At 48.6% G+C, this 23,973-nt stretch overlaps 2 protein-coding genes across 5 annotated transcripts in view; one reads left to right on the top strand and one right to left on the bottom strand.

Annotated features, from left to right (window-relative positions):
- Positions 1-12,022, top strand: part of COL17A1 (collagen type XVII alpha 1 chain) — a 51,584-nt gene extending 39,562 nt beyond the window's left edge. For all 3 annotated transcript variants that reach the window (XM_045438810.1, XM_045438808.1, XM_045438809.1), the window contains 22 exons: positions 1,494-1,529; positions 2,064-2,141; positions 3,039-3,092; positions 3,230-3,271; positions 3,429-3,482; positions 3,865-3,924; positions 4,253-4,279; positions 4,530-4,562; positions 4,648-4,713; positions 5,020-5,070; positions 5,554-5,679; positions 6,424-6,561; positions 7,048-7,113; positions 7,423-7,524; positions 7,993-8,082; positions 8,184-8,294; positions 8,737-8,883; positions 9,137-9,490; positions 10,069-10,206; positions 10,453-10,515; positions 10,671-10,751; positions 11,107-12,022. In XM_045438810.1, coding sequence (XP_045294766.1) covers positions 1,494-1,529; positions 2,064-2,141; positions 3,039-3,092; positions 3,230-3,271; positions 3,429-3,482; positions 3,865-3,924; positions 4,253-4,279; positions 4,530-4,562; positions 4,648-4,713; positions 5,020-5,070; positions 5,554-5,679; positions 6,424-6,561; positions 7,048-7,113; positions 7,423-7,524; positions 7,993-8,082; positions 8,184-8,294; positions 8,737-8,883; positions 9,137-9,490; positions 10,069-10,206; positions 10,453-10,515; positions 10,671-10,751; positions 11,107-11,159 — 1,970 coding nt within the window. In that variant the 3' untranslated portion in view covers positions 11,160-12,022. The remainder of the gene's footprint in view (positions 1-1,493; positions 1,530-2,063; positions 2,142-3,038; positions 3,093-3,229; positions 3,272-3,428; positions 3,483-3,864; positions 3,925-4,252; positions 4,280-4,529; positions 4,563-4,647; positions 4,714-5,019; positions 5,071-5,553; positions 5,680-6,423; positions 6,562-7,047; positions 7,114-7,422; positions 7,525-7,992; positions 8,083-8,183; positions 8,295-8,736; positions 8,884-9,136; positions 9,491-10,068; positions 10,207-10,452; positions 10,516-10,670; positions 10,752-11,106) is intronic.
- Positions 12,023-14,169: 2,147 nt separating this feature from the next.
- Positions 14,170-23,973, bottom strand: part of SLK (STE20 like kinase) — a 56,959-nt gene continuing 47,155 nt past the window's right edge. For both annotated transcript variants that reach the window (XM_045438806.1, XM_045438807.1), the window contains 4 exons: positions 23,533-23,721; positions 22,871-22,996; positions 21,845-21,958; positions 14,170-17,825 (listed from right to left, as the gene is read on the bottom strand). In XM_045438806.1, the coding sequence (XP_045294762.1) occupies positions 17,679-17,825; positions 21,845-21,958; positions 22,871-22,996; positions 23,533-23,721 (576 nt within the window). In that variant the 3' untranslated portion in view covers positions 14,170-17,678. The remainder of the gene's footprint in view (positions 17,826-21,844; positions 21,959-22,870; positions 22,997-23,532; positions 23,722-23,973) is intronic.

The raw sequence follows: 23,973 nt of genomic DNA, 5'->3' as shown, positions 1-23,973 counted from the left end.
TTTGCCGTTTGGTTGCATTTAAGTACAGCAGTGTTTGCTCAAATCCTGAACCCCAGGGAGGAACCCCAGGAAGAGTAAGGAGCCCCCTCCACCCAGCCTAGCAAGCCCTCATCCCACCCCAGCGAGCAACCAAGCCCCACAGCACCCTTGGAGGTTCAGCGGGTAAATGACTCGCCTAAGGCCACTGGGCGAAGAAGTAGCAGAATCAGGATTGGGCCCAGGTGGTTCTGCCTCTGGAGCCTGGGTGTGACTTCGGTTGATTTCCCTTTGGAAAACAATTGAGTAAAATGCATCAAGGGCAACAAAATTACTAGGAATCTGTTTGGAGAAACTATCTCCACATTTTCCAAACAAGGTGACATCCCTACAAATCACAAAGACTTAGAGCCTAGAAGATCATCCTGGTTTTTAAAAGTACAGGATACTCAGTAGTGTGGCTCTGAGGTTCAACTGTACTTTTACAAGATGAAAATAAAACATGCTGGGGGCGCCTTGGTGGCTCAGTCCATTAAGTGTCTGACTTTGGTTCAGGTCATGATCTCACGGTTTGTGGGCTCGAGCCCCGCGTTGGGCTCTGTGCTGACAGCTCAGAGCCTGGAGCCTGCTTTGGATTCTGTGTCTCCTCTTTCTCAGCCCCTCCCTTGCTCTCACTCTCTCTCTCAAGAATAAACACTAAAAAAAAAAAAGAAAGAAAACATGCTGTAAGGAAATGAGATGTTTACAGGTTAAAGGATTATAGGTGATACTTTTTTTTTTTTTTTTTTTTAAATTTTTTTTTTCAACGTTTATTTATTTTTGGGACAGAGAGAGACAGAGCATGAACGGGGGAGGGGCAGAGAGAGAGGGAGACACAGAATCGGAAACAGGCTCCAGGCTCTGAGCCATCAGCCCAGAGCCCGACGCGGGGCTCGAACTCACGGACCGCGAGATCGTGACCTGGCTGAAGTCGGACGCCCAACCGACTGCGCCACCCAGGCGCCCCTAGGTGATACTTTTTAATATTTTTCCCAAATACCTGTGATTTTGTTATATCTATTTTTTTTAATTTTTTAATTTAATCTCGACACCCAACATAGACCCTGAGACATCGAGAGTCTCATGCTCTTCTCTGACTGAGCCAGCCACATGCCCTTATCTGTGTTTTTTTTTAATTTAAAACATGTGTAAACACAGTAGGTGATTTAGCACAACCAACACAAGTACGGATCAGCCTTCCCTTCTGCTAAGCTCCAGTAAAAGGGAGAATACGGGGGCGCTGAGAAGTTTCTTAAACACTGGGAACAGAGAGGGCAGCTCTGCCTGTCCCAGAGCCCGGGTTTTGGCAGAGGAATTCTCATGATTCTCATGGGATGGACCACAGGTCTGGTCTCAAATTGCTTATTGCTCTCAAGTAAGCAAGCTAGGTGTGTTTGGACATGCCCTTTTTTCAGTTCCTTCTAGAACTGTAACCCTAGAGATGTGGTAAAGCCTTTGCTTCCCAACTCCATCTCTAGGTCCCGTGGGCCCAGCTGGTCTCCCTGGACAGCAAGGTACGTCAGTCCTGAAGCACAGGACTCTGGGCTCAGGGGGGGGAAGGCTTCCTTTCCCGGCTGGACTTGGGACCCCGCCTTAAAGTGGGAGACCTGCATTTTGGAAGAGAGGTCACGGGGTGACCCGGTGCTTCATCAAGGGCCTTGCAGGGCCCTTCTTCTTGGGTTTCTGAGAAGATAGGGGTCCTCTGGACAGGGGTTTGGGGCTCTGTGGCATGCTGGTCAGGGTCAAGCTTGGCTATTTCATAGGCATCGAGGCTCTTGTGCCCAGATCCTAATAATTGTGCTACTTTCCAGTGATTTATCCAAACACCAGAAAACAGCCTTAGGAAAAAATGGTCCAGGTTCCCCTGGGCTGTTGGGCCTGCAAACAGGAATGCTCAGTCCTGATGCTCCAGACCCCGCCCACTCCTGGCGCTCCGCCCCACCCCGCCCCGCCCACCAGGATCCTCCCAAGCCCTATAGAAGAAAGCATGGGGGAGGAAGAGGGGTTGCTGCAGGTGGAGTCCCCCTGAACTCGTGTCTTTTACACAGGCCCCCGCGGGGAGCGAGGACTTGCCGGTGAATCGTTCATGGGCAGCAGCAGCTCCATCTCCGAAGTCCTCTCTGCCCGTGAGTGCCCCCATGTTCTCTGGGGTGAGGTGACACTGGGGCGGGAGCAGGACAGATGGCAGCACATTTGGGTCCTGTAGCAGCTGGACCAGTGAGTCATCCTGAGCCCTCATGTGAGCAAGGGTGACTGGTTCCTCTGAAAGGCCATGCCAGCCTCCAAGGAACAGCAGGCCTTTTGTCGGCCCTGGGGGGGTGAGTCACAGGGATGGGGCAGCTGTCGGAGAGGTTCTTGGGATTCTCGGAGGACCGGGGTCAAGTGGGGCCTCTGAAGGGAGCTGGGCGCTGGGAGAATGACTGGCAAGAGAACTGCCTCCCCCACGGGGAGCAATGACGAGGGTCCACGGGTTCTCAGCTACAGCCCCGGCCTGGGAGGGTGACTTCTGGGGTCTTCTGTTTCCAGAGTCCATTAAGGAGCCCAAGCAGACATGCCGCTGGGTCTCCCACTTAGACACCTGATGGCAAAGGCAGCAGCCAGCCGTGGCCCAGCAACTGCCGTGTGCTAGACATTCTGTCCTGGGACCTCCCTGGGACTTCACAGTGCTCCTGGGACATAGGTCTTAGACTTCCGGTTTAGAGAAGAGTGAGCTGAGGCCGAAAGAAGTCAAGAGCTTGCCCGGTCACCAGCCAGAAGTAGCAGAGCAGGATTGTGAACTCGGGCTGACACAAAGCCACGTACTTGGCCATCAGGGCATTTGATGGCAGCTCTCCCCTGCCCCGCCTGTGAGCGAGGAGCACCCCTAGCAGAGGGGGTCCCGGAGGACCCTGTGCTGTGACGCAGAGCTGGCCTCTGGGGTGTGGGTATAGCCCGGGCGCCTGGCGCTGATGAGCCTAATGAGGGCTGGTGGGGAACAGCTTCATGAGAGCTTTTGCTTATTTCTGGTTTTTTTCTCTCCACAGAAGGTCTTGATTTACGGGGTCCCCCCGGCCCACCTGGCCCACCTGGGCCTCCAGGTGAGCATCTCAGGGATCACTGGAAGGTGGGGAATCGTGGGGGACAGGGCACTTAGTGAGGAAGCCGGGGTCCTCATCACAGGGGCAGGGTCAGCTCCCTGAGTTCAGCATTGCCTCTTGCTCACTCTTTTCTGCAGGACCTTCCATTCCAGGCCCACCAGGACCCCGAGGCCCAGCAGGTGAGAGCTGAGCTCCCTGGTGAGAGATACGAGACCATGGCGCCCACGGCCTCTTCTGGGCTGGCTCTCAGGAAAGGGCTGCCTGGCCACTTCTCCTGGGCAGAGGGTTCATGGCCCATAGCTTGGCTTTACTAAGTCTTGGTGGTTCTCCTATTAGGGGAAGGCCTGCCAGGCCCACCAGGCCCACCAGGATCTTTCCTGACCAACTCAGGTAATGTTAGAGTCCAGTCCCCTCGCTCTCCACCCCAGCCCTAGCTCCGGGACACGCTGTGGTCATAGGCTTGCGGTCTTCCTGACAGACTCACCATGTTCCTCCTTCAGCCCTGCCGCCAGGGTGTGTTTGCATAGACTCCGTAGAACAGGAAAACTTGTCCCTTGTGGAAGATCCACCCACTGACCCATCTGTTTATCCATCCACCATTTGTTATTTCCTTTATCCTTTGGTCCAACCTTCCCACTATCCACCCATCCATCGATCCACCCATCTGCCACATACCAATTGAGCAGCCGCAGGATGCCAGGCTCCATGCTAGCAGCTGCTCCCTTACAAATACCACTGTGCTCACACTCAGAAATCCTTCTCTCCTCTGCAGAGACCTTCTTCTCTGGCCCCCCAGGCCCCCCTGGGCCCCCGGGCCCCAAGGGAGACCAAGGTGAGTAGCGTCTTGGGGCACAGAAGCCCGTGTGCCCCTGCTTGCTCGGGGTGGCCAGGAGAGTCTGGATGAGGCTGGGTCACCCGGGGCATCTGTGCATCCTCCTGCCGTACCCCGGGAGGAACCTGGTGGTCTGGAGCATGGCGGGAGGCACAGTGGCTAGAAGCTCCAGAAAGACTCCCCACCGCCGTGCTGGCCTGCTGGCACCCCAGGCCGTGGCTCAACCCCACACTCCGGCAGGAGCCCCATCTCTTCCCCTACGGGCCCCTTGCAGCCACAGCACCTGGTAGGTATGCATCTCACAACTGTGTCTGCCTCCTTCCATCAGGCCCCCCAGGCCCTCGAGGACACCAAGGTCAGTAGAGCTGACATCAAACAAAATGTGGGGTGGGGTGAGGTGGCCAAGGCTGACCTTCCAAGCCTTGAGCTTCCCATGAAGGAGTCTGATACAAATGAGTGAGGGTAGATCCGAGTGGGTGTCTCTGGGAAGGGTTGGGAATGTGTGCGCGTTGTAAGGGCTGGGGAGGCTCGGGAGGGAGGTGGCGTTGGGCTGGGCCTAGGGAGGAGCGCGCCACTGACTGTCCCCCCTCGGGTGTGTCCCTCAGGCGAGCAAGGCCTCCCAGGGTTCTCAGCCTCAGGTAAGTGCTGAGCCCCCACCCCCGCCGCTGGCTCTGTCCAGAGCCCCTCAGCCCTGGGTGACTGTACTGTGTTGTTGGTTCCCAGGCTCCAGCTCTCTTGGACTCAACCTGCAGGGACCGCCTGGCCCTCGGGGACCCAAGGGTGACAAAGGTCAGTGAGGAGAGCAGCCAAGAAGGCAGGGGCGTGAGAGCAAGAATGGCCCACAGAGTCTGAATAGAAGGCAGCGAGTACTCACTGGTGTTAAAGGCTTGGGAGGAAGGAGAGGCTGGAGGGAGAGAGGGATGAGGATGTGAGTCCAGTCTCTGCCTGAAGGGGGCTTGTGGTAGCATTGCAGAAATAAGACTGAGAGACCTGGGACAGTTGTTGAGTCACATGCTGATAAACTTGGTTGGGCCCAACCAGGGAAGGCTTCCTAGAGGAGGTGATACAAACAGGTCTTCTTGTGTTGGATTCTAGGCGATCCTGGTATCCCAGGGGCTCCTGGCATTCCTGGTGGTCTCTCTCAAGGTAAGAACCAAAGGTCTTCTCCTCTTCCTCAAGCAAGGACACTGATTCATTCACCTGTCCGCCTCCCACACCCATGATTCGGTGTTGATCAGGTCGCGTCTCCATGTGCTAGGGCCTGTGCACTGCCTTTAAGGAGGTTACAAGTTGGTGGAGATGGGAGGGAAGGACAGTACAGTGAAGGTGGCTGGCGATGCCGAATGATGGAGAACAGGACAGACCTGGGAGCTAGGGGCGTTTGGAGTTGAGGGGGCCTCTGGGGCTGAGTTGCTGAAGTGGGGTGCTGAAGGAAGAGTCCGGTCCAGCGAAATCCCAACTCTGTGCCCTTTCCAGACAGTGGCTGCTTATAGGCATTCCCCTCCTCCTTCCCTTCTCTTTGCCACCATCTATTTCTCCCTCCTTGTGCTGTGGAAGCAGTGTCTGGGCCCTTCTTTGATCCTAAGGTGGGCTTTTCCTGGCAGACTCGGAAGGCTTTCCCTCCTACAGGGGGATCGTCGTCGGGCACCATGTTCATGCCGGGTCCGCCAGGCCCGCCAGGCCCGCCGGGGCCTCCAGGCTCTATCAGCAGCTCGGGCCGGGAGGTCCAGCAGTACATCGCTGAGTACATGCAGAGTGAGTCCCAGGATCTGAGTGAGTTTGTGTGGGTGCGTGTGCCGACGTGTCTGCTCGGCCGGGCGTCTCTGGTGCTCTGTGGAGCCTGGCTATTTCGGGAAGCCTCCGATCTCCTCCCCCCCCAGGTGAATAGACCTGACAGATCCCATTGCCCGTACCAGTGCGGCGAGGCGGGGGAGGCTCTGGGAGTGGGTGGGAGCCAGGAGGCTACCAAAGAGGTGTGCTTGTGTGTGCACACGCGTGTGTGCTTGCCTGTGTGCGTGCGCGTGTGTGTGCGCGCACGGCGGGATACAGCAGCCTGTGGGCCAGGCCTAGGTCAGAAACCCACCCCGGGAGCCAGGACCACATGTCCATGGACTCCCTCAACACCCACCTTCTCATGGCAGCCCACACAGGTGCGTCCTCACCCACACACTCATCCGTAGGAACACAGCCACACACACACTTTCACACAAGTGTGCACCCCCCATCCCATCCTCCCGCTGCACGTCTGGGTGTGATTTCTAAGAATGTGCATACAGACTTTGTCAAATGGCTGCCGACTGGAGCCTCATCGGTCCTCAGTCTTCAAGTAGCATCTGATCCAGCACAGGCCTTGGCCTCAACTTTTCTCTGTAACCAAGAGTCTAGGCTCCCTGCTGGCCCCACCTTGGGCCATGGATGGGATGAGGTGCTTCCGGCCATCTCTGGTGGGAGGTCACGCCCTCTTGGGGACAGGCACGACTTTGCTTTCTTTGTCGGCAGGCGACAGCATTAGGTCTTACCTGTCTGGAGTTCAGGGTCCCCCAGGCCCACCTGGTCCCCCAGGGCCTGTCACCACCATTGCCGGGGAGACTTTCGACTACTCGGAGCTGGCAAGCCGTGTCGGGAGCTACTTACAGAGTAAGCCTGTCCCCACCCCCACAATGACCCCCTCCTCCCGTGGTCACTTTGCTCCAGAGTCTCCTCGCTTACTTTGCTGTTTGCTTCACCCTTCGGGATGTGAAGTTCAGTTCGGAACTCGGGGCTCTCAGCCACTGGGATCCGGCTTCGAGAACAGAGGCCGCGTGCACAGCCATGTGTAGCAAGCCTTCTTGCGGTTGACAGAGGTGTCCTGAGTGTGTGAAGAGGGATCGAGACTGGCAGGATCTGGGAGGAGTGAGGCTAAAGCCTACTCTGGAAAACAAACCGCATTTCTTGCCGAATGAACACAAACACAGCCCCACTGTTGACTTTTGCGTGCATTCACAACAGCCTCCTAATGCCGCCATTCATTCGTTTTCCCCAAACGGAACAGCTAGCTGGCCGGGTCTTCGGGGTTCTGGAGCAATGAGGGTGTTGCTTCGGTTTTGCTAGAAAGCAGGTAACCTGAGGTTTCCTTCCCGACAGCCTCAGGGGCAGGCATCAGCTCCTCAGCCTCCATTTCCTCTGCGGACATCCTGGCGGCCCTGCAGCGTGAGTGGCCGCCCCGGGCAGGAGGGCGGGAGCTCTGCGGCCCAGCTCGCTCCCACCTGAGCGCTGAGAGAGCTGCGGGCGGGGCTGCTCCTCCTCGCTCCCAGCCTCTGAGCCTCCGTGGGTCAGCACTGACTGGAGAGGGGGCGGCAAGTCTCAGGGTCCCCAGTGCCGGGTAACCGCGCGGGTGCCTTGTTGGGGACCTGCAGGCTTGCCGCTTCCCGGGGGACTGAGAACCCACAGCTCGGGGCCAGCCTGTAGGTGTGCAGGAGCCCGGGGTGGGGCCCAGGCCAGCGCAGCCTGTCCTTCCAGGGGAGGACGTGAGACAGTCCCTGCGGCAGTACCTGACGGATTGGTCCCTGCAGTCTCTGGACTACTCCGAGCTGAGCACTCGTATCCTCAGCTACATGTCCAGTGAGTGCCCACCCTTCCGACTTGTCCTCTGTGGCAGGCAGTCAGTGGGGTGGTCCAGGGAGGAGGTGGGTGCTGAGCTGTGTCCAGAGTCCAGAGACCAAGTCCAGAGGGCCTGGTCTGTGGGAAAGAGCAGGCCCTGAGCCTGGCCCGGGAAGCCAGGAGTGTCTGGGATGCCGTGCCACAGGCAGTTTGCACACACCCCACTTGTGCCCATGCAAACCTCTGACACACCCCTGCACGTTAACCTGCACTCGTCCCAGGACTACGGCCCTAGCTCCTCAGTGTCGATGGCAACTGTAGTCTGAGTTCCTCTTTTGGCCTGTTTCTTCCTGCTGCCCCTCTTCCCCTGCTGGGATCCCACTTCTGTCCAAATCACTCCTGTGTCTGGCTTCCTCTCTGACAAGGCATTTCCCCCTGCTTTGCCCTGTCTGATCAGAATCCATCACAACTTGGGCTTTTGTTCCTCAGGCTCTGGAATCAGCATTGGGCTTCCTGGCCCCCCGGGGCCTCCCGGCTTGCCAGGAACATCCTATGAGGAACTCCTCTCCTTGCTCCAAGGTAAGGCTGGACAGGGGCCACTGGTCCACGTGGCCTGGGGTGGAAGGCACAGGCCTTGGCCCAGGCCCCTCCACTGACTCCATGCTCCTTTGCTGTCTCAGGGTCTGAATACAGAGGCATCATTGGGCCCCCAGGTCCCCCTGGGCCCCCAGGGATCCCAGGCAATGCGTGGTCCAGCATCAGCGTGGAGGACCTCTCCTCTTACCTGCACAGTAAGGCTCAGGGAGGAGAGCAGGGGACCAGAGCCTGGCCTCCGGGGCCCCCATGGTTTAGCAAGGGCAGCCATGGAGAGTTAAACCCAGTCCTCCCAATGCACACACTGGGCTGGGCCTGGAGAGGAACACGCTTGCTTTTGAGGTGCTTTCAGCCGTGACAGGGGGACTGGTGGGAGAGACGGTGATCCCAAGTGCAGCCCTTAGAGAAGTTCACAAGCAGTGCATGATCATGTGGCAGGAGGGCGCAGGGGAAGGGACAGGATTTGGGCCGAGTGAGGGCAGGCAGAGCAGTGGCTCTGGAGTGATGGCAGGAGCTGGGCTCCCAGTATCCCCTCCTCCCCTACCCCCCTCCTTCCCAGGAACCGCACCCCTGAGCGCAGGCTGGGAACTCAGTGTGCCAGCAGGGCAATCCCTGACCTCTCTGTGGCTTCCCCTCCAGCTGCCGGCCTGTCATCCATCCCTGGCCCTCCAGGCCCTCCTGGTCCCCCAGGCCCTCGAGGGCCCCCAGGTGTCTCCGGAGCCCTGGCAACTTATGCCGCTGAAAACAGCGACAGCTTCCGGAGCGAACTGATCAGCTACCTCACCAGTAGGTGCCCCTTTTCCAGACCTTGCTCCTCCCTGTGAGAGGGCAGCTGGTGCTTGGAAGGCACCGGGAGGCCAAATGTGTGAGCTCCAGTGAGGAGAGCCCAGCTTCTTCCCAGCTGGCACGCCTGCTCCCGTGCAAGTGCCTTGGCATTTGCGTTCTGCTTTGGGGCCGTGAGACCCTGGGAGAGGCCTCAAGACTCCCTTTCTCTCACCCCCAAACCTGAGCCCCACCTAACGTGGCCTCCTCCCCACAGGCCCGGATGTACGCAGCTTCATCGTGGGCCCACCGGGCCCTCCAGGGCCACAAGGGCCACCGGGGGACAGCCGCCTGGTGTCCATGGACGGCTCCTACAGTCGGAGCAGCGGCTCCTCCTCTCACAGCTCGTCAGTCAGTCGGGGCACCTCCTACAGCTCTTCCATGGGCGTAGGAGGAGCCAGCGGAGGCTCCCTGGGCGAAGGGGGGGCCTTTGGTATGGACGTGGGCCTGGGCCGAGGCTACGGGGCAGAAGGTGGCATGTATGGTGGCGAAGGTGGACCATTCGGGGCTGGCTTTGCCGGAAGTCTGGACTACAATGAGCTGGCTGTTCGGGTGTCTGAGAGCTTGCAGCGTAAGTCATGACCCTTAGCGCAGCCGGGAGGTTGGGTGGGAGCCCTTGTGCAGCTTGAATTTCAAGCTCCAGAAACTCCCCCTCTCATTTACGGAGCACCCAGGCTACGGGGATGGCACTTCGGGCATCAGATGGCGGTGGGGGGACGGAAGGCAGGTGGTCCAGGGCGAGTTCTTTCAGCCAGCTTAGTTCAGAAGCCCTAGTCAGAATGGGATCAGTGCGGCCGGGGACAGGGCGTGTTGGTCTTTGGACTTTTGCTACTCCTGCTACCTGGTCTTGTCAGAAGTTTTGATGATGACGATGGTTACTGGTTGGGGGGAGGGGAGGTTGGTTAAGAAGTCCTTTCTCCCGGTAGCTACCAGCACAGCTCTGCTGCCAGAAAGCCTCTGAGGAAAGGCCATGGCAGCAGAGGTCTGGGCCAGTCCGCAGGGAGGGACACAGGAAGCCAGCAGGGTTTCTCCCTTGCTGCTGCCTCATCTAGGTTAACGGCACGGGAGTTCAGCAACCTGAGGGCTCTTGTCCTGCAAAGAGGGGCCGAGAGACCCTGCTTCCTGTGCCCACAATCTGGTGCTTCACAGGTCAGGGTCTGCTGCAGGGGATGGCCTACACCATCCAGGGCCCACCAGGCCGGCCAGGGCCGCAGGGTCCCCCCGGCATCAGCAAGGTCTTCTCTGCCTACAGCAATGTGACCGAGGACCTCATGGACTTTTTCCGAAGTAAGGGCAGCCCGTGACCGCTTTCCCAACACTTACCTTGCGGCCTGGTCTCAAGTGGGAGAAAGTCTCCTGAAAAACTTCAGTTATTAACACTTGAAAGGCTGAAAATCTGCTAAACTCTTAAGTCTGTTTTCTTCTTGTGGGTCCCAGCTGTACCTCTCCCTTCTGTGCTTCTCTGAACAAAGCCCTTTACCTCCCAAACTCCAGGGTGACCTCTTGTCTGAGACCACTCTTGTCTCCCCGCAGCTTATGGAACCATTCCAGGTCCCCCAGGGCAGAAAGGAGAGGTGGGCACCCCAGGACCCAAAGGTAAGTGGTGGCAGGGAGACAGCTACTGGGATCCCGTTGTGACCACCCACTCTGGCTGGGAAGCCACCCCTTGACAGTGCTATCCAGGGACCCGTGTGGCTCCTCCGGGTCCTGCGCTCCCACTTGACTGAGCACACCCCGCTCTGTCCTCCCAGGTGAGAGGGGCCCTGCAGGGCCACCAGGTCGGCCTGGGCCACCCGGCCCTCAAGGGCACAAGGGAGAGAAAGGAGACACAGGTAAGCCGTGGCTGCCAGTTCAGGCAGGGCTGGGAGGCTGGCTGATGCTCAGGGAAGTAGGGGATTTGTTCCGGGGCAACCCTGAAAACTTAAGGCGAATGCCAATTACTGAAGGCAGATGCTGCCCCAACCACCGTTGGCATGGCAGTGCAATGAGCCGCTAGGGAGAAAGACTGCCCATGTGTGGAGAACAAGAGGACCGCTCTGATGAAATAGGGTAAACCATGTCAAGAAACTGAGTCTTACAAGCGACTTTATCTCACAAGCCCATTCTGCAGTTGTAACAGTCGCTATAATTGGCTGACCTAAAGGCCCACAGGCCACAGGAGGTTTAACTTCCTCCTCTAACTTCTAGGTGACCAAGTCTATGGCAGGCGGAGAAAGAGAAGCATCGCCATCAAGCCGTGAGCTCCCCTTGGCGGAACAGCCCCTGGCACCAGTTCATGCGATGGCTTACGATGCTCCTGTCAAACTCTCTCCAGAGGGCAGAAGCTGGAGGCTCACTTCCTACCGAGCCAGCACAGCCAAATAGAACCCCTGTTTTAGTCTGGAACAGTCTCTATATAGATCTACATCTCTCTATATAGATATAGTATCCAAAGGCCCCCAACCTGAACCCGCTCTGCTGGCGAGCGAGACTGGCTACTGGCTCAACCTGAGCTCCTTGGTTTCCTTAGCTCTTAGATCTAGCTGCAACCCAGGAAAACCAGGTGCATACTTGCGGGCTCAGGAGTCCTTGAGCTTTGCCTGAGAATGACCAGAGAAGGGAAGACGGGAATGGGGAGTGTTCTGGTTCTGTCACTGCAAGGCTGCACCGTCTGCTCCTTCCTCTGTTCATTTCGCATTCTCTAGTCATAGAAAAGACTTGGTTAAGAAGCAACTCTTGTAACTGAAAAAATTAAGAAACTCACTTCCGCTGAAGATGGTGACAGGGTTTCTAATAGTCCTTTCTGGCCACAGACCTCGTTCCCACTTGCTTAGATCGTCTGATTGATTGTAGCTGTGGTTTCCGCGGCACCATGCTGGCCTTTAGAGATGGGTTCTACTGAACTTGATCACAGTAAGGGGGAGGAGAAGGGCAGCGGGGAAGGAGGGAAAATAGGAAACTCGATGCTAGGAAAGATGTCATTCTGTTCTGCACATGGGAAATGGCATGGGGCACTGGGCATGGTTGGTTTTTAAGCACTTTTCAGTACCTAAAATATGTATGTGGTCTGTTAGATGAAAAGTCATTTCAGATACAAAATTTCCAATTAAAGAGTTTTTCTAAATATTATGTTTACTGTGATCCATCTAATCAAAGTGAGAGAAAGCGACAGAATGAAAAAGAGAAGGGAAGAGGGAAGGTGGTGATACGGGGTTGGGGGGAGAGGGAGACAAAGCAGGGAAGAGAAATGGGGAGAGAAAAACTGGGGGCCAGGTGGGGAGACAAAGAGGGAAATAGAGACACCAAAGAACAGGAAAGAAAGGGAATAAAAATGAGAAAGGGAAAGGGGCGCCAGGGTGGCTCAGTCGGTTAAGCGGCCGACTTCGGCTCAGGTCGTGATCTCACGGTCCGTGAGTTCGAGCCCCGCGTCGGGCTCTGACAGCTCCGAGCCTGGAGCCTTTTCAGATTCTGTGTCTCCCTCTCTCTCTGCTCCTCCCCTGTTCATGCTCTATCTCTGTCTCAAAAATAAACGTTAAAAAAAAAAAAATGAAAAAGGGAAAGAGGAAAGAGACAGAGGGAAGAGAGATAAAAAGAGGAAGAGAAAAACAGATGGGAAGAGAGGGAGAGGGAGAAAGAGATGCAAGGAAATAGAATGAAAAAGTAGGGGAGAGAGATGAAAAGAGGAACAAAAGGGGAGAGAAAGGTAAAAAAAAAAAGTGTGAGCCCTATGCTAATAACACTACTATAAACACAAGAAAACAAAACTAGGTGTACTTGGAACACAGCCTCTGGCATTTTGTTTAATCATGGAGATTTTTATAGGCAGACCTCGATCTACAACTATTAATGTGGACAGGTAACAAAGCATCTAAAGGTTTTCCCTGAACATAAATTATTTGAAATGAACACCTATGCAACAGATGAGCGACAAGATTATCTGCAATTAATGCAATAACTTATCCCAGCACAAAGGAGTTATGATTGTATGGCACACACAAGATGCAGAAGACCGAAACTAACAGGAAAACTGCACAAATATCAAATGTCCCACAGAAATGCACAGTAGAATCACTCAATTTCAGAAGAGGCTACACTTGGCCAACTTGTGAAATGTTACAAGCCATGACTCTCAATTGCCAGATTAAAAATGGGATTAAAATAAATCTACTTCTCTACCTCCACCTTCTAAAAAAGTCTGCATAGTTTACTTTCTATGTGGTCTCTTCTGAGTACCTCACATACTGTCCTGGGAAGACGGACCCTTTAGTTCTGTACTGAACTAGCGGCAACACACAGTGAGGCCACATTCTACGTGGTCTGCCAGCCTCCTTTATCACAGTCTGACAGCTACCTGCTAGGAATCATCATAGGAATTCCAAAAAATGAGTTCATAAGGCCCTCAGAATTTCAAACTTTTTGCTATGTAATGACAACTGTTTAATGAATGACCACATCACACCTTTTTAATAGCTTAAGGCTTAAAGGCTGAATCAAGTTAACAGGCTCAAGTGTTACACCCCCTTTGATTGTTCTTACCTTTATTAATCAGATTTGATTGGAGTGTTTCCTTACTCGATTTACCTTTCCAAGCTATCCAGAATCTTCATAGAGTCCTATGCTCAAGCGAAACAGGATAAAGGTCCAAACCTGCTACTTTCTCTGACAGAACCAGAAAGGGAAGGACAGATAACGGGATAAATCTTCGGCTGGATGGCAATGGATCTGAGCCTGTTTTCACTTAAAAAAAAAAAACAAAAAAAGAATGAGCTCAAAAATGTGTGATGCTCCTGGATTAGAAAATGACATGCTATGCCTCCCTCCAGCCAAGCTAAAAACCTGCCAAGTGATGCTGCCTAGTGTCTACTGAATCTTGCACGAACATATCAGTGATGGAAAAGAGGTTATTTTTAGCAGAAATGAGGTCATACGGTTAGTGAAGTATTTGGTGAGAAAAAAGATCCATCCTGGGAGGGGGGGAATATATATGTGTACATACATACATGTATATATGTATGTCGATGGAACTATTTTAGGCACCACCCAAAGGAGGGGTTTATATCCTAAAAGACACCCCCTTTCCAAGTTAGCAGTAAAAACTACATTCTTGTGTGGTGATGAGTTGGGTGGGAACACTAGCAAGTCTGGAAGGGTCCAGCTGCTTGGAGGACTGTGAGGGTTTAAGATGTAACTAGGACCAAAAAATGCTGCCAAACGTTTTCATGCAGGACAACCCAGTATCAAAGATTCTTAATAAAAGACCACTTGCCAGAGTAGATTAAGAAATAACTTTATTTTTCAGTTGTCAATCCCATGATTGAAAAGACATGTTGCTCCCAAATAGACAAGAGGCATAATCAGAAACAAAATTCATTTTGAAAACAGCTTATGAGGTTATTACACTGTAAAAAATCAGCAAAGGATCACCAAAAGCTGCAGCCAACATTTAAAACTGGTGTAACATTCTACTCAAGCTTAGCAGAAATTTTAAAGCCATGTCAAAACCATGTCAGCCACAGACTAGCAACAATAGAGACATTAACTGTTGAGCCTTCAAGAAAAGCATTTAAAATATCCCATTTCCTATAAAAGATCGTCTCCTTGAAAAGAAGTGATGTATTTCATCAGAAGATTCTCAGAACTGGAGCTAAAGTAACTCCTCTTCCACGCCAGTTCTAAGCTCTCCTGTAATCAATATCTATAGCTAATCTCGGACAGAATTTGGCTTCTCAGAAGAGTCTTTGTCATTTAAGCACAGTGTGGAATGGGAGAAAGTGTGTAGTCACCAGGGAACTAACAGAGTACAAAAGACAGTCACTTCTGAACTCGCTGATGCTCAAGAAATCAGAGACCCTCCGTTACAGTGGGTCTCATATGCCTGAGAGCTTTGTGCTTGAGGAAACACTACTTAGAGGTAGCTCTGGTTCGGTTTATATTTAATTACAATTTGCCATGTCCTGTCACAGGAAAGTTCTAATATTTTCAACAAAGTATAAGCACTCTCAATTTCCTCTTTACCCCCCGCTCCCCACAGACTGCCCACTGGAAAGGGTAAGAAAAGCTTAATTGTGACTCCATAAAGAATAGCAGCTAACTCAGCAGTTCACACTCAACTACAGACGGACAGGACTAGGAAAGGCAACCTGGTGCAACTGGCTCTGGAGCCAGGCCTGCAGAAGTGTGGCATGCGGTGTGTTCAGAGCACGCAGGGAGAAGAGGGAGGCTGGCGTCGGGGCACACACAGACTTTCTTTGATGTGTTTCATAGCACATCCTGCCAGAGCAACAACACCACCAAAAACGGAATGGATCTGACTGTACCCTTTGACTTCAAAGAAGTCTGTGCCCGTCCCCAGTTCTCCACCTACACTTCATGCAAGAACAAATGACCACTATTATCTATTTAAATATAGGGCTTAACAAGAAGTGAGCAGGGACGGGTGAAAACAGCATATTCTGTAACAAAATGCTTTTTGCAAAGATTTATGTAACTTAAGCGTTAAAATGAATTGTTCATCTCTACGTATGTATCATTTTGCAGTCCTGCACCCACATGAGTATGGTTACATATGAAAGAGAACTCCAGCAAGGACACTGAATCCAAAGGGCAGTTTTAAGGGTTTTACAAGATTTGCTAATAAATTTACCAGAGTGTCAACCATTCTACTCTGAGCCTCTTTATTCAATACTCTCACGACAAGTTGAAAAGAATAAAAAGAATCAAATATTCAGACTAAATTGATTATGTGCCACAAGCTATTTAGCACACAGGATATCCTTTAAAAGATACTGAAAAAATGTCCACTACCTGAATTCTTTTTATAAAGCCAATAAACTGAAAATTTCAAAGGAGAGAGTAGTAAGAACCTTCCTCCTCTCTCCCTCTGCAAATAAATCATTAAATACATTGGGTAACATTATAATGTCATTTTTATCATAATAATATAAACAATTTCCATCATCATCCTGAATATTACTTTATAAAGATATATACTTTAAAAGGCTTTCAAAACATTTTTCAACCCAGCATTTGAGAATAAAGCATTAAAAGAGTTTTGTATACAGCAACACATTCAATGTGATAAGTGTATGAATTTACAACCATACATAATATATATATACGTATATATATATATGTATATATACTTCTATAAAAAACAAACTTGGCCAGAAGTTAAGGCTACCTACAAAGTTGTCCAAGAAATTATGCTTGTCAAAACAATTACAAAATTAAAATCACACATGCATTTTTAAATCATCTAAACCACTGACAAAATAAGGTTCAGCATTCAAAGTTTTCAAATTAACTGCAAGAAAGTGCTACTACACATATTTACATTTTCTTAATATGAATCAGTGTTCCCACAAAATTACACTTGAATTTTTCACCAGCCTCAAATGTAACGTAACTAAAAAATGAAACTTCCACAACTTGGTACCTGGTACTCTTCGAAGAGAACAGGCTGGAAGTGGCAAGCAGCAAGCATGATTTACAAATGTGCCGTCTCACCGATGCAAGTACATTTCATAATATTGCTTGACCTGACGCGGGCTTGGAATTCTAAGCCGCAAGAGGGACCAAGAGTGAACATTTCATTAATAATTACACATATCAGCAACCAGATGGTAAAGGTGTCAGGCTTTTCCCATTCAAATCAAATAATTTAAACATGGAACTAAATAAAACCAAAATACAAATGACTTTCTCTCAACAACACAGTCATTTCTGACGTTGCCTAAGTATTTTATTTAAATGCTTTCTGAAAAAGTATTCTGAACAAATGCCTCTTTTAAGATTAATTTCAGAAAGTACATTTAACGCAGAGCCTGCAGAGCCTTCAATGGACGAAATGTGCTAGGATGGAAGAGGTCCCTTGCCCAGCTCACAGACTATTTTAGGAAATGAGCTGGAATGCTAAGTCTATACTTTTAATTTGGTGAGTGTTACATGCCGAATTTCAGTATCTAAAAGCTACTTTGTTTTTACATCTTTCCAACCTTGCAAAACATAGATTTTAGGATGGAAATTTCATCAAATGGTAACAGGAGCAAGACTTAAAATACAATAATGTTTAATGCTAAGGATGTTTGTCCCTGTTGAATCAAGAGAAAATCCTACTTTAGACTCCAATGAAATTTAGTGTTTTAGGCACTATTTTAATAAAACTAGCACCCTTAATTTTTAGCTCATGACTGAAAGTAATTATTTTAGACAAACTATTGAAATAATGTTTCTTTTTAAAAAGTTTGTTGCTATTTAAAGATAAAATAGATTTATTTACTCAACCAATATGGTATTTTGAGCAACTCATAGCTTTTTCATGAGAGCAGATTCACCAAAATAAAATTATTCCAACTCTCTACAGCAGAGTTGCAACTACAGAATTTAGGCATCACTGAGAAGTTAGGTCAGGTAAAAAGATATTCACTAATACTCAGTGACCTAACAGCTTTAAAAAAAAAAAAACAAACACCTCAAACATTTTATTTCTAAAGTATTTCACCTAACAGTGTCTAAAGAACACAATTTTTAAGATTAATATACAAAATCACCTTAGGGAATTACTGCAAGATGCCACTTCGCCAACATGGCCTAGCATCTGTCACGGTTCCTTTCCCTTCATCTTTGCTAAACAAACAAACAAACAAATAAACAAAAAACACCTAGAAGGTGAGGCAGGTGATTGTCTTCATAAGCTCTCTGATATAGATTGTGGCAGAAGATGAAGAGAACAGAATGACATATTTAAAAAGCCAAACCGAACCACAGACTGCTTCCTACTGTTACGACCCTGTGGAATGCAAGCTAGGGATAGGATAAAACTTGGAAATCCGGCTCTGTGCTGATGGGTTAAGGCATTCAGACTCCCCAGTCATTTTAAAGAACACCTCCTGTTCCTGCAGTTTCCTGGCAAACTCTTCTTCCAGTGTCTTAAAAAGGAAGGGAAAAAGAAATTATGTGCTGGTATTACAAATAGAATTTACTCTGACAGCCAAGAATAAAACTATTTGCTCAAAACACTCTCTCTGTATGCTATCCTAAGGAAGACCAGAGTGCTCAACATTTAGAATAGGCTGTGAACAGCCCTAGACTCAAGCCTCTGGCTCAGCCATGTGAATGTATATAACTTGGGTCAATTACTTACCTTCTCCCTATTACAGATGCATTTTATTCTTCTGTTGTAAAATAGGGACTATATCACTGTATCACCTACCTCAATGGGTTGCTATGTGAGGGTTAAATGTGAAACATACTAGGCACTCAAAAGATGGCATCTATTATTAACTATTACCTGTCTCTCCCACATGGCACTTTCCGTTTTCTGTTTTTTATTTTGATTTTTGGTGTGCAGGTCTTTTCTTCCACACTAGATAATAAGCTGTTTGAAGGTAAGCCCTAAAGCGGATTCATCTTTACACAATACAGAGCAAATGTAGTAAGTACTTGATAAATACTCTAGGTATCGATGACTTTGTGGACAAATGACTCAGGGATAAGTGCTGCTGTAGAGGCACAAAGTTGAGGAGAAAATGGAAAGAAACAGGAAGGTTTTTCAGAGGTGAAACAGGAGCTCAGCCTTGAAGGAAAGATAAAAATTTGACAGACAGGATGTGGAAGGCATGCCAGACAGAGGGGACTGAAACAACGCACACAGACAGGAAACCACAGACTTGGTGTGAGTAATGGTGATTAGACTCAATACCAGAACATGAACAGGCAGAAAGTGGCCTGTGGAAGATGCAGTTAGAAAGTCTGACTGTGGCCGCGGCACCTGGATGGCTCAGTTGGTAGAGCGTCTGACTTCGGCTCAGGTCATGAGCTCACAGTTCATGGATTTGAGCCCCGCATCCGGCTCTGTGCTGACAGCTCAGAGCCTGGAGCCTGCTTCAAATTCTGTGTCACCCTCTCTCTCTGTCCCTCCCTCACTAACACTCTGTCTGTCTCTCTCAAAAATAAACATTAAAAAAAGAAAAAAAAAATTGACTGCGGCCAAGGTATGGCACTATGACAGCTTCCAAGTCAAAATGAAGCATTTCTATTTTATTCTGATGGAACTGTAGATTTATCAATACCACAATGCCAGTGTCAGAGACATTCTTAAATATACTCTGGTGATAGCGGGCAAGTAGGAAGAAACGAAAAGGAACTCGAGATCAGAAGGCCAATTTTAAGCAAGCAGAATGATAGCAATGGGAAAGAGAAATATTATAAAGAGAGAGTCAAAGTTATTTGTCATCTCATTGAAATGGGATGTGATGGAAATGAAAGATAATTCACATTGCTAGACTAGATGTAATTAAGAAGACGGGGTATCAGAAAGAACACTATTGGTGGGTGGGACTGAACGTGGGAAAAGTGAGGTGGATATGAAGGAGAAAGGCTGCTGAGTTCAGTTTGATCTTCTCCGAGTTCACAATCTTCAGTAAACACTCAACAGGTATGTATTGATCATTACAATCTGCCAGGAACTGTGCTAGAAGCAGATATGTATCAGTGAACAAAGAGATAATGTCCCTGCTTTCAAGGAGCATACATTCTTGTGGGAGAAGACAAACAATAAACAAATGTGTCTGTCTGCTGGTGAAGAATGTTATGAAGGAAAACAAAGGTGAGGGGACAGGGAATGTCTGAGGGGAGCATGGGGGCTATTTTATATATGGTCATCAGAAAGAGAAACCTTCGACGAGATGTTGGAACAGAGGCCTGAATGATATAAGAAGGAATGGAACATCCAGGTGGAAAATAGGTGCTTAGGACATGAACCAATAATAAGACAATAAACAATAGCAATAGCAGGGACACTTGGGTGGCTCAGTCAGTCAGGTGTCCGACTCCTGATTTTGTCTCAGGTCTTGACCTCACAGTTCATGAGATTGAGCCCTGCATCAGGCTCCAAGCTGATAGCACAGAGCGTGCTTCAGATTCTCTCTCTGCCCCTAACCCACATATGTGCACACACTCTCTCTCAAAATAAATTAAATAATAGCAACAGCAGACATTCATTGAACCCTAACTACAGCTCAGGTACTAGGAAGTGTTGTCTTTGAAAGAACATCACTTCTTTCAACTGTCCTTAACAACCCCAATTAGGTATGTAGTGTCATCTTTGTTTTACTAATGAGTAAAACTAGGCTTAGGAATGTTAAGTGACAGAATTAATCATGACAGCACTAAGCCTTGAACCCAGATCTGCAGGACTTTAGAACCCCTCCAAGTTCTGGAATCATCCTTATTTTTTTTTTTAACACTTATTTTATTTTTGAGAGAGAGAGAGACAGAATGCGAGTAGGGGAGGGCAGAGAGAGAGGGAGACAAGAGAATCCAAAGCAGGCTCCAGGCTCTGAGCTGTCAGCATATAGCCTGACGAGGGCTTGAACTCATGACCAGTAAGATCATGACCTGAGCCAGTCAGACACTTAACTGACTGAGCCACCCAGGTGCCCCAGGAATTGTCCTTAAATATGCGATAGATGAAGCCATGACTAAGCACAGGATCATCAAGGGTGTAAAGATGGGAGATGTCTATGTTTCAGATAACTAGAAGACAGAGAAAAAGTGGTAAAGAGCACAGAGAAAGAAGAGAGTCACAAAAGTCAGATGAGAAGAGAATTTTAAGAAAGAAGATTTTTAACAACAGTTCAGTAACACCGTAGGATTTGGCTGTTAGCAAGTCACTTATGACCACAGTCAATGAGTTCAACTGGGGAGTCTGAGGTGAAAGCTAGACTGCAAAGAGTTAAAGAAACTGGAGAAAGGTCCTTCCCTACTTTTAGAATTTCAATCCACATGAATGTATTACCTATTCAAAAATTTAACAATAAATAAAGTTTAAATTAAAAAGCCATACTGATTATCTGGGGCACCTAGGTGGCTCAGCTGGTTGTGTGTCCAACTGTTGATTTTGGCTCAGGTCATGATCCCAGGGTCATGGGATGGAGCCCCATGTCAGCTCAGTGTGGAGCCTGCTTGAGACACTCCCTCACTCTCTCTCTCTCTCCCCTTCTCTGCCCCTCTCCTCTACTTGTGCTCTCTCTACAAAAAAATTTAAATATTAAAAAAAAAGCCATACTATTAACTGACTTGGTCATTTCACTTTTTCGAGAAACATTTAGCACATAGTAGGTGCTACTTACATATATTTAATTGACTAACTGGATAAATGGAAGAAAGGAATGGTCAAAAGGTGTAGCAGGCAGGAAGCCCAAGAGAAAATAAAGGTTTGAGAGTCAGCAAAGGGAGAGGATCACATAGTGACAGAAAAAAAAAATGAGTTGAAATGGTTGACCAATTGGACCAGGCCAGCAGGGAATCAAAAAGCAAGTACAAAAAAGGAAGATGGCTGAGAGCTATAGATGGCAGGAGGGAAGCCTTCCCTATTTTACTAGATTGTCAATTTACTGTCATACGAGGGCCTTGTAATCTGGCTCCAGCCAACTTGTCCAGATTGAGTTGTCATCACTTCCTTCTTTCTCTCCCTCCTTAATGCCGACACAAAGGCACACTCCCCCAGCGCCCCAATGACAGGGAGCTACTTACGATTCCTGTACACACCATTTTCACCCATTCTCATTGCTGTACTTAGACTGCCCATCACACCCCAACCTGTTTGTATGCCTAGCAAGATCTTACTCATCCTGAGTCTCACTTGGCTTACAATGCATCTTCTCTGTAAAGCCTCCCCAACTTCCCAGACTGAAGCACTCTTCCTCTTTGGCCTCAACACTGTGCTCCCGTCCCATCTCCTATACTTACCTCCTTCAGAGCAATGATCCTACTCATCTGTAATCGCGTGTCACTACATTCTGAACATTTGAGGGACAGGGGCTTTGTCTCTTCATCTCTGTATCTCCTGTCCCTGACACTGTACCTGATATATATTATGTAAACAGCCAATAACTGGGTGGATGAATGAACATAAACATATTTTAACTAAAGCTTTTAAAATTACCTTTTTCCTAGGTCTCAATTTCTCTCTCCATTCCTTTAATTCTTGGCTGTGTTCCTCATCTAATTCCTTGAGTTTCTGAGTTTCATGCTCTACCAATAGGTGGCATTTTTCATTCTGAAAATAAAGTTTGGGTTAAAAAATTTCCAATCAACTAAGCAAATTTTCACAAATATAATTACCTTTCAAAATAATAAAGTACTCATTAAACATCAAACTATTACTGAGGTTCAGATTCTCCTCTAAAAACCCAGGGCCAATAACTATGAAATGAGTCATAGCTTCATTTTTGCAAGTTTAGAAGTTAGATCTGTTACCATATGAAATGAACTAAAATAGAATTAGTTTGATCCTACTTTTCCTTTCTAAGAAGGTTTGCTCATAAAACTGACACTTCAAAGGGCATCTTCTTATGCATTTACCATTGGTGCCAGAATGTGGGATCAGGACTATTCTACTTTAGTAAATTAAGAGAATATGAAGAGTATCCATAAAGTATACACTATTCTGAAATCTTAAACATTTTAGACTATATACTGGGTGGGCTGCACACTCCAGGTAAGGTCCCAAAACAGTCCCCCTAGGGTAACCTTTAAATGTCTTGAGAAAAATTCTCATATATTTAGTCCATCGCTTTTCTCAAAAACCTAGAAGAAAATGAACTATTTCTCCCTAAATGAAATTTTGAATGCAGAATCTGCCAACAAAACCACCTACCTCATTTTGAAAACTTTGCCATCTTCTTTGCAAAAGAGACTACAAATAACTCAAGACTGCTTTTGAAAGACTCAACTTCTTAGGTTTACAATTTAGCTTCATGTTTATATTAATCATGGTTATACAAACTCTCAACAAGTGCCTATGATACTAACCTGATCTTTACTCGAGTCTATACAGAAAACAAATCTCTCAATCCCAGCATTTCCATGAGTATAGTACAGTTTATCCCAGTTAGCTACTGTTTTCTCCAAACCACCACTTGTGCTGCCCTGCTCCCACCAGCTCAGTTCTCATGCTTCTCTATCTGACCTGCAGCTGATGCAGCTCTCGGACGTTGGCTTCACACTGCAACTGAAGATCCCGCATTTGATTTTCATGTTTCTGATGCTGAGCCATTCTCTCATTTTTCTGCCTCTTTTCTTCTTGAGCAGCAAACTATAAATAAGAAAAAGAAAATACTGTTAACAAGCAATATAATTTCTGCATCTTCTAAAGGAATGATTAAGGAACTTAACAAATCTTAAAGTACAATAAACTAAAGCTGCAAGCACGAATAACGTACTGTGACTCAAGCTGGAGTCGATATTACGGCTTTGGACAGGGGGTAGACTTCTGGTACCTTGTTCCTCCTACCTGATCAGTGACCACAGTTCATTTATGTGGGGTACCTGAGACTGCAGAAGTACAGTGAGGCCCCTACACTTTAACTTCAAAAGCTGTGCAAGTCACCTAATTCCCAAGGTTGGTTTTAGGGCCCAAGAGCTGGTGTGGGGCCTGGGGTCCTCTGTGGCCACCACCCTAGGAATACTAAGGTGGTATATGCCACATAACCAGCCCCAGTCCACAGAGCCAAAGAAAATACCAACAAGCCCAAAGGGGCTCAAAATGTTTACGACATAATTATGTGACACTTCTAAAGGACATTCCAGTTTTTTAAACTTAAAAAAGAAGAGAATAACTGGCTTATTTACCTGCTTAATTTTGTCACGGTCCTGATCTGGTGTGGCCGTTGAGTTAATTCTCAAGCTTTTCTTAAACATGGCCATTCGAGTCTTGGCTTCACTGCGCTGAATCTTAGGCAGTCTTGCTCTTTCTTGAGTCTGTCTATTTTTCAATTCCTCAATAAGTCGTTGATTATAACGCTGCATTTGTTCTGTTTCCTAAGAAAGTATCAAACACAATCTTGTGATGTAGATATAATTTAAAATTTTAATTTTTTATTTTTTTATTTTAGAGAGAGAGAGAGAGAGAGAGAGAGAGTGCATGCGAGGGAGAGGCAGAGAGAGAGGGACACACAGAATCCAAAGCAGGCTCCAGGCTCTGAGCTATCAGCACAGAGCCCAATGTGAGGCTTGAACCCACAAACCATGAAATTATGACCTGAGCCATAGCTGGACGTTCAGCTGACTGAA

The sequence above is a fragment of the Leopardus geoffroyi genome, chromosome D2 (assembly GCF_018350155.1).
Source record: "Leopardus geoffroyi isolate Oge1 chromosome D2, O.geoffroyi_Oge1_pat1.0, whole genome shotgun sequence".
NCBI classification, from domain to species: Eukaryota; Metazoa; Chordata; class Mammalia; order Carnivora; family Felidae; genus Leopardus; species Leopardus geoffroyi.
The sequence above is the reverse complement of the archived record's forward strand: the minus strand, read 5'-3'. Positions and strand labels throughout refer to the sequence as shown.